The following is a 9,801-nucleotide window of genomic DNA, read 5'->3' on the forward strand; positions in this document are numbered from 1 at the left end:
AATAAAGCTAAGTCTAAGTCTAAGTCTAACAAATGCAACAACAAAAACGCTGTGCAGCAGCTTTGAGATGATAGACTATAAATAATAAGTCCATGTTTGAGATATGTTTTCTCTCGTTAGGTGGGTTCATCGGCTCAGGTCACAGGTGACACTCAATCAGCAGAGACGTGTCTCTAAACCCGTGGTAATAAAAAGGCGGAGCTCTCTCTCCCCGTGGGGTCGAGTATCAAGCGGTTCTACTTAGCGCTCCCTCCAGAGGCCTGGAGAACTTCAATTGTGTAATCTGGATTAAATTGTCTTCAGGGTCTGTGTGCTTTTATTTTTGCATCGTCTGTATATGCAGTGGGTTTATGTTTTTGGTTGTGTGTATTTGCAGCCCGTTTGCTTAATGCTGCGCATGTGTTGTCAAATTAATGAAGATATATTCTTAATTTACTTGTGTTTTGTCTATTTGCGTGTGTCGGCCACCATAGTTTTCTGTTCGGTTGCACAACTTTCTCCAGATCTGACCGGTCCTTTGCTGCTCCCTAGCGGACACAGAGCTGCTTCACATACAGCACAATAAAAAGCATCAAAGGCTGAGTTTCATTTATTTCTTGATTATATGGAAATAAACGTCTTGGATACCATTGTATCTTCATGTCTGAGGATATTATTCCATTGAAATGTATGCATTTTTCATAATTGTTTGTTGTTTTAGTCTCTATTTAAATATTTCTGCTGTTTTGTTAAGGCAAGGCAAGGCAAGGCAGCTTTATTTTATAGCAAATTTCAGCAACAGGGCAATTCTAAGTTAACGTCCCTTGCTCACCAAAAAAAAAAGTTTTAAAGTTTGGTTGTTTTATGAGCTGTTGGACTGCATAGAACCACCATAAAAAAAAACTAAAAAAAACTAATTAATGGAACTGTGGTGAACAGAGCCGTAATGACAACTCATTCCTCATATCTCCTTTTCTTTGATTGTTTTGTTGGATGCTTTTCAACAGATTTAACTGAAAGGTTAAAATAACAAAATTGTTCTTTTTCGTTTATTTTGAATCATTTAAGCTGTTGTTGCTCTTGTCTGATATGAATAGCTTATTACGGTAATTTTTTGACAATGTATTCCCACTGCAATACATCGCCAATGTTTCCTTGAGCAAGACCCATAGTTGACCCATAGTCGCTCCAGAGGTGTGCGACCTGATACATGGCAAATGTAAGTCACTTTGGATAAAAGCGACTGTAAATGACATGTAATGTAAAAAAGCGGATAGGCCAAAAAAAGGGACATCCAGCAGATTTTTTCCAGCTGCACCTGAACAACCCCAGACGTGGAACGTTGTTGATAAAGACTACTTCAGACCCAGTGGACGCTAACTCAAGTGACATCACTTGAGGCAATTCATTAGACTTCACACACTCGCTCTGGAGACACATTAAGCTTCCAACACATCCTCCTAACCATATGATGAAATTTGTTGTTTATTCCTACCCTCTAATAAGACCCACAGAAAGGTTTTCTGTCCATATCTAAACCAGAGAATGCAATGGTCATTGTTTTAAACAAGGTGTTAACTTTGTGAAGCCAAAACTACTAAGTTAGGCTTTGAAAAAATATTGTGGTTGAAATCAGATTTTACTTTGATTCTTGTTACTCAAGTGATGCTTAACATGACGAGGCTCCATTTGTTCTGTAACATTTTTTTGAAAAAAACTCATACTCAAAACTCATTTATCATTTACTTATTACTTATTTCAAACGGGACATGAACCCATCCACCACCCCAACCTCCCCCCTTACACGTAACTTGGAGCTGTTATACTTGAATCAGGGCTGTAGTCAAGACCACCTTTGTTGAGTCCAAGACCAGGACTAGTCGTTTCCAAGTCAAGACCGTGTCCAAAGAGGTTCACGTCCAAGACAAGACCGAAACCAAAATGGTTTAAGTCTGAGTCAAGACCGAGTCCAGGACAGAAAAAAGGGTCTTATGTATGACAGTATCACGACAATCATTTTGGGTTTCATTTTCCCTCCAATATTATTATCAACATAATAAAGACACCTGGAGCCCAAAAGCCATATCTGGCAAGACCAGTGGCCAAGACTGAGACAAGTCAGAGTTCAAATACTAGCGAGTACGAGACAAGTCCGAGACCATGTTTTTATGTTTAAACTTGTTATGCTGCTGTCATTGCCAGGACTCCCTTGTAATAGAGACTCTATGTCTCAATGGGAATATTCCTGGTAAAATAAAGGTAAAATGCATTAGTTGCATTAGTATTAATGGTATAAGTAGAGCACTGTCTCTGTGGTGCCAGGATAACAACCTCCAACTCAACGTCCGCAAGACAAAGGAGATGATTGTAGACTACAGGAAGCGGCGGGGAGACCACGAACCCCATTCTCATCAACGGGTCTGCAGTCGAGAGAGTCAACAACCTAAAGTTCCTCGGGGTCAACATCAGCGATGACCTGACCTGGTCTCTCCACTCCAACACTGTGGTAAAGGAGGCCAGGAAACGGCTCTTCTCCCTCCGACGGCTGAGGAGATTCGGCACGGACGCATGGATACACTCCAACTTCTATAGATGCACTATCCTGAGACCGGATGTGCCACCGCCTGGTGCAGCAGCTGTACCGCCCTCAGGGGAACTAACCTCCCGTCCCTGCAGGATCTCCACACTGACAGGTGCAGGAGGAGAGTCAAGCAGATCATTTCTGATTGCAGTCACCCATAACATCGGGCAGAAGGCTCAGAAGCATCCAGTCCAAGACCACCAGATTAAGGGATAGCTTCTTCCTGTATGCCGTCAGGCAACTCAACTCGCAACAATAAACCTTACACCTTATAGCTATGCTGTATAGTAGGACATAGCTACCCTGGACTTTCCCTATTGTTATTTTTATGCACATTGCCTCTTTGCACTGTACATAGCTTCATGACTTTGGTTAACTGTTATTTATATGATTATAGGTTGTTTTATTTGCATTTATTAGATAGTTTTCTTTATATTATTATTATTGTTGCACTGTTGGGGAGGGCGGGATACAAGCATTTCATTGCATAATTTGTTATTATTTTGACAAACACCCTGAAGTAGCCTGTGCTTATTAATACATCAAACAATCAGCCCTCACATCAGAATCAGAATATTTGCCAAGTGAGGACACATACCAGGAATTTTGCTTTGCATTATACATTGTTCACAATGTGCTCACTCATAAAAAGCAAACACTACATACACAATAAACAGAAACAACATAGACAGGTTCAGGTAATGAAGAGTGCAAAGTGTGCAGGAGAAAATTATTTTTGTGCTAAATTATTATTTTAATTATGAAGCATGTTGCAAAGGATGCTGGAATAAATACATATTGTGTTATTGTATAAGTATCATATTACAATATGAACAGTTTGAACAGCTCTGAAATAGAGAATGATGAATGAATGATAAGTCATAGCCTCATCTCAGTCATGTTGAAGGACGTGTCCCCTTTAAAAGAAATGAAAAAGCGGATGCCGTTGTGTCCAGAGATGTGAGGAGGGGAGTGGGGGGGATAAGTCAGTATGACATGCATATGCACAAGCAGCAGAAGTTCCGCAGCGCACACGCACGTTTTCACCATGTAGACGCAGACACACGGACTCAGCTTCATCTTCAGACTTGAAAGCAGCATACATACATGAACCCTGCGCCGCTCGGACTGGAAACACCGGGCTGACGTATTCTCCGCGCGGATCAAAACATAAACACAGGTAAGCAAATGGCACGCAGTAGCGCAGAGGTGAGGGATCCTCTTTCCTCTCCCGGGATCAAATTATTCATGCGCGACCCTGCGTCGAGGTATATTTTACAGGGATGAACTTTGTCCTTGGTAGCGTCAGAACAGTGACAGCTAGGCCTGTGTGTTGTTTTGTTTCTTAGAAAGACTAAAAGAGTGGATCCCAGAGGTGTGCAGCGGACCATACTGCTGGGAACAAACAGCAGACATGCGGCTGCCTTGCAGCACCAAGGACAGAGCACCAGAGGCTGCTACGTAGTTTAAAAACCAGAAGCTTCTGCCAGTGACACAACACACAGCTTTACTGTGTCCTCTGTTAATTAAACAGTTTATCAACCGAGTGCATCTTCGGAGCTTCAAAGGCGAACATCTTAATCTCTTTTAGGATAAACTGAGCAAATGATTCAGTCGTTTTTTTCATGTACTGTACATCTCAGCAAATTCTACAGCTGGACCACAATTATCTGCATGATTAGATGTGGCCAGAAGCAAAAACTATATTTTTTCTTTTGTAATTTGGCTGGATTTCAATGTCAGTTTTCCAGAAGAAGTCATCCTTAAAAACAGAGGAGGATCTGGTCAGAGGATTATTTGAAAGGTTGTGTGCTCCCTTTCTTTTATTTACTATCCTGAATGAAGCTCCAGCTCTGTAATTAGCTTTGTTTGGTTCATATACACATGCATGGACACAGTAAGGACTTGACAATCAGTCTGTTTGAAAATGAACTTGAAGATTCTCTAAATAGTATGCAAATCTGCCTCTGAGTATGAAAGTCTGTCAAGAGGCTCCATTATGTGCTCTATCGTCTGCAAATGGGGCTAAAGTTAAACTGTCTCAGTCTATATTTTGCTTTGGTGTGATATTTTCATTTTAAATTGCTATAATTTTACTCTTCTTCTACAATCACTTTGGGTTAAATCTGTTAAATAAATCGAGCTGAATCAACTGACTGATACATGGACTCTGATGCTGTTTTACAGGAGCAGAAAATGGCAGCCGCAGACATCCTCTTCTTCACTTTGTGGATCGCCACGGTCTTCACCGCCGGACATGGATGCCCTGAGCTCTGTACCTGCTCAGATAAATACGGCCGCCATTTTGCTGAATGCTCCTACAAAGACTTAACTGAAATCCCAGACGGGTTGCCTCCGAATGTGACAACTGTGAGTCTCTCTGCCAACAAGATCAGTTGGATACCACTGGGCAGCTTCGACAATGTCACCCGGGTGACGTCGCTCTGGATGGCCCACAATGAGATTGTCTCTATTGAACAAGGGACCCTGACGCCTTTGGTTCATCTGCGTAACTTTGACATCAGCCACAATAGAATTGTAGACTTTCCTTGGGAGGATCTCAAGAACCTCACAGGGTTGCATCTGTTGAAGATGAACCACAACGAGATGGTCCACCTGCCGAGGGACGCCTTCTCCAACCTCAAAGACCTGAGGTCCCTCCGAATCAACAACAACAAATTCATAACCATAACTGAAGGGACGTTTGACGGTTTGGTGTCTTTGTCCTACTTGCAGATTTATAAAAATCCTTTTGCATGCACCTGCTCCCTCAACTGGCTCAGAGACTGGATTACAACAGCCACCATCTCTGTCCCGGACCAGCATTTGATCATTTGTGCAACTCCGCAGAAACTTAGAGGCGAAGTGATCGGAAAAATGCCCGAGTCAAAGTGCAAAAGCACAAATGTGACAATACGAACCGAACCAAATATTCACAACAAGACTTTCTACGAGGGCAGCACGTTGGTCTTAACTTGTGAATTTACAGGAAACCCAAAGCCTCTGGTCATTTGGAATATTCGCAGCAAAAGCCAGAAGCTAGAAATGGCTTTGTCCTTCGCTGAGGATGACTCGGCAGAATCAGATGAGGATTCCTTACTGTCCCATAATCCGGTCAAAGTCTTTAATAATGGGACTCTTATCATTTCACACCTCAGGAAGGAAGACGACGGCAACTACAGCTGCTCGGCCACAAATGAGTTTGGAAGAGCCGAAGATTCAGTGTCAGTGGAGGTGGTGCCTTCACCTAAACCAACACCCGTAAAACAAATGACCACAACACCTACTTCCACTAAAACCCACCCATCTACATATCAAACAGCTAAAACGTCTGTTTTAGATTTTGTGCGTCTCCCTGATTTAAAGAGAAAAGACATCATGAACATCACACCCACTTTCCCGCCCATTGAAGAGATCCAGTCTTCCGAGAAGGGAACGACGCATCCATCGCGTGTAAGTAAATGTGGCGTTACGGCTAACACAAGATACATCTCGAGCAATGTCGTTAATGGGAGCGTGGATGATGTCAAGCAGTACACATTTGACTTTGGTGTCATTGCATTGGGGGTATCAGAAACAGAGGCAACAGCGCGACTCAATCCTCTTCTCATACCAAGAGACAACAGCGCCAATCGGGCCGCCAACGCCGCCACCACATCCGATGAGAATGTCGACGCTGACAGCGAAGAGCATCACGGCCTTTCAGATGTTGCCGAAAAAGTCAATTCAAACGGCTTGTATCTGTGCGTCGCTGCCGACCGCAAACACTCAGCCGTTCAGTGGTCGAGGATCAAAGAGGGCGTCAACACATATCTGTTCAGCGGTTTGCGCCCCGGCACAAACTACTCCCTCTGTCTGACCTACAGAGGGGAGGACTGTGAGGTCCAGGTGTTGTTCACCACCAGGAGGAGGGTGCCTAATCTGCTCATCATCATCTCTGTCAGCATCTGTCTCCTGACCGTGTCCACCGTGCCTCTCCTCGGAGCAACGTGCTTCCACCTGGTGTACAAATACCGCAACAAGACCTACAAGCTGATCCTGAAGGCCAAAGACCAGTACCACATGGAGAGGAACATCACCGCCAACTTTAATATCCGCGCACCTCACACCGAGTCCCAGAGGAAGATTAACGGCAGCCAACTGGACATCGAGGAGGGGGAGACGGAAAGCAGAGATGGAGAGAAAGAGGCGGACACAGAAGAAAGTATCATGACTGAGTCCTTCTCTTTGTCTCAGTGCAGGGGGAATTTAGACAACTGTGAGGTCGGATCTGAGTATAGTGATAGGTTACCTTTGGGAGCTGAAGCAGTGAATATTACAAGCAACTACATATATCCAAATCAGTAATTGCTGCCATTGTTTGCAGTTTACTTTTGCATGTGGTTAAAGGGTAGAACAGGATGATTTTTTCAGTTTGGGCCGATGGTTTAGGTTCCCTGTAGCAGTGCAAAGGCAGCCCAGACGTATTGCTTTGCTCCACAGTAATCTGACAAGACTCAAAATACATTTGCTTTACCTGCAGAGCCACATCATTCAGTCACTAGACAGGCTACCAGCCTGCAAGGCTCTATCATTTGTCAGTGGATGCTTTCCTTACATTTGGGTTTTTCCAGAGATTCTTGTGAAAGCTGAACTAGGCTGTGTTCACATGTTCATATGTTGCCCATATGTGTTTGTAGCTGGATATATCCTCCTTTTCAAATAGGCAATTTGTGATGCATTTATGCCCAGTTTAGAAAAACAACTTTCATAAACAATGCTAGAGAGCAACAATACAACCATCTTGTGTTTCAGAGAGGGAAACTGGGTCTGAAGTAGAAAAAGGTGGCCCACCATCCAATTATTCAATGTCTGTGCAGCTTCATATTTTATTAAGATATCATTGTTGATGTTTTTTAGCCAGAAGTCTTTCTCAGAGCATGAGTGTTTAAGGGAATCCTTCGAGCTTAAGGAAAATACGCTTCTCTGCTTTGCTTGCAGAGAGTTAGATGAGACATCATTACAATTCTCATGTCTGTCTGGTAAACATGCAGCTGCAGCCATCCGCTGGTTAGCTTAGCTTAGCACAGAGACTGGAAACAGAGGTAAACAACAGCTTTAGTTGGTTTACTGAAAAGTACACAGAAAGTATGCACCTTAAACACAGCTGTACAATTCTCAATTTTTTTATTTTATTAACAGAAAGTGGCAAAGACTTTTTAAAAGTGAATCCGGATCCAGATCTGAACCAAAAAACACATAGTGATAGACAATCATGGGACGCATGAACCCGATATTTTTCCTGGAAATGCAGTAGTTTATAAGTTAAAAAAAAGAGTGTTCAAAAATACCCCTGTAAAATGTTCCTGTATCGGCCCATGTCCTTCGTTCCGACTATGGACCACATTTCTGTAAAATCTGTTTTAAATTATACTTGAATGACAGAAATACAGACGAAAGGGGCAGAACATGACATCCTAATCAGGGTCATAATGAAACAGGAAACAGGCTGTTCATTTGTGTTTTTTGTGTGTAATTTGTCACAGTGAGATATTGCTCACACAGCTTTGAGCTGCAGTCAGCAGCTTTCACTTTGATTAGCTGGCAAAATGTTCTTGGAGACGATAAAGTCATCCCTGAAATAAACAACAAACGAGTTAAGTTTTTTTTAATCAACAAAGCAAACTCCTCGAGGAAGAAATGGAAGTTTCTGCCAGAAAGCAATGTTACAAAATGTTTCAGCTATAACTTATTGGTCATATGTAGGTTAACACAGGGGGTCAGTATAATGAAATGTATTGCAGCAGAGAACAGGTCATTATAATTATTGCTTCTGTCTATTTATTAAGAGCATCACCGGTTCCTAATAAATTGCTAATGAGTTGATGGACGCAAATAAAATGCCCAGATTTCTCCCAACTGGCGTCGGGTTGAAGACTAACGAGGTTAGATAGCAAAAAAAAAGATGCGTTAAATTAAATGTAACAAAGCTTGCATAGCTAACTTATTAGGAAATATGTCAACTACAAGTAGGAAGTAGTAAATGGGTTAAGAGTAACTAAAATGTACCTATATTCTGCTTTAAACTACTTGCAGTAAATCTGTGCTGTCGTAGTAGGAACGCAATCTAAAATACAGAAACGTAATCCTGTCACACGGGATGTTAAATGTAAAATGTAAAACTGTGTTGTTTCAACGAGAACAGTTGTGTCCTGCAGCCATGAGCTTGTTCGGTATGTATATGAAGATAACTGTTTACATGTTGCTGGTCAAAATGTGGACAATACTGTCCCCGAGTCTACTGCAGTGTGTAACAGTACCAGCACGTCTGAGTGCTGAAGTTATTGCCTTGTTGTATCTGGGTCACCCCGTTGTACTGTATGTATACAGTACTGGACCTGCATGCTGCCTGTCATTGTGAGTCGCAGTATGCCGTATCTTGTGCAAATGCTCTTGACTTGAAGAGATGTTTTATGCCCCTGTAATAAAGTAAGTAGTAGGATTTACCAAAATGTTCAAATATCCTCTGTAACTCCCCTCTTCCTATGTGCCTCAATAAAGTTTTGACAAATAAATACTCTGATATATGATTGCTCATCCATCTGTCTCTCTTTTTCTCTCTCAACTCCTTAGATTAAAAATAGTTAGTGTGTTGATGTTCTTTGTGTGTTGAATTTTTTTTTTTTGATTCAAAATGAAATGATAATAAATAGGCCAAATAAAAAAACAAGTAACTGATAATAAGTGGGATGATAAAAAGGGAAAAATTAAATCAAAATGCAATTTAGGAACTGAAAATTAGTACAATCATACACACTTCACACTATTCAATAATAGAGAAAAACATTTTAATGCCTTTACACGTTCTATTTTATTATAATTTCAAAATGAGATATGCATGTAGTCACACATTTCTATTTGAGCCCAAGCATGTATCTGTCAAATGTTAGGAAAACAGTTTGTTCGTGTGTATGCATATGCATTAAAATAGCATGTTGAAAATACAGCATGTAACGGAAAAGTGTGATCTGTCAATGTGAAAATATGCGATGTGATTAATCTCAATATCTCTTCATGTGATTCCTCCCACAATAATAGTGAAGCTGAAATAGAAGTAGAAACTGTTGCACACACGATCCACTAACAGATAATATTAAGATAGTATATGTACAGTAACTAGTGGCATGTAACCCAAACAATATCATAGGAAATTATTGGTACTCCAGAGATTTCCATGTCTTTGCTTTAACTGACCCCCCCCC

General features: G+C 41.5%; 2 protein-coding genes and 1 long non-coding RNA gene across 4 annotated transcripts in view; 2 read left to right on the forward strand and 1 right to left on the reverse strand.

Moving 5' to 3' along the window:
- The window catches only part of LOC116689467 (uncharacterized), a 21,946-nt gene extending 12,830 nt beyond the window's left edge, over positions 1–9,116 (forward strand). The window contains exon 4 of the long non-coding RNA XR_004331996.1: positions 8,202–9,116. This is a non-coding gene — a long non-coding RNA (uncharacterized LOC116689467). The remainder of the gene's footprint in view (positions 1–8,201) is intronic.
- LOC116689451 (immunoglobulin superfamily containing leucine-rich repeat protein 2-like) lies at positions 3,530–8,422 on the forward strand. Its single transcript, XM_032515989.1, has 2 exons — positions 3,530–3,740; positions 4,748–8,422. The coding sequence occupies exon 2, from the start codon at positions 4,757–4,759 to the stop codon at positions 6,905–6,907; it is 2,151 nt and encodes a 716-aa protein (XP_032371880.1). The 5' UTR covers positions 3,530–3,740; positions 4,748–4,756; the 3' UTR covers positions 6,908–8,422.
- A 272-nt stretch (positions 9,117–9,388) lies between the features above and the next one.
- Positions 9,389–9,801, reverse strand: part of LOC116689459 (receptor for retinol uptake stra6) — a 16,713-nt gene continuing 16,300 nt past the window's right edge. Inside the window, exon 17 of one of the 2 annotated variants that reach the window (XM_032515999.1) lies at positions 9,389–9,801. This exon is cut by the window's right edge and continues 831 nt beyond it. The gene's annotated coding sequence lies outside the window, so the exon portion shown is untranslated. The other variant, XM_032516006.1, reaches the window with a different exon arrangement.

Source organism: Etheostoma spectabile, chromosome 1, assembly GCF_008692095.1.
Source record: "Etheostoma spectabile isolate EspeVRDwgs_2016 chromosome 1, UIUC_Espe_1.0, whole genome shotgun sequence".
Taxonomy (NCBI): Eukaryota; Metazoa; Chordata; class Actinopteri; order Perciformes; family Percidae; genus Etheostoma; species Etheostoma spectabile.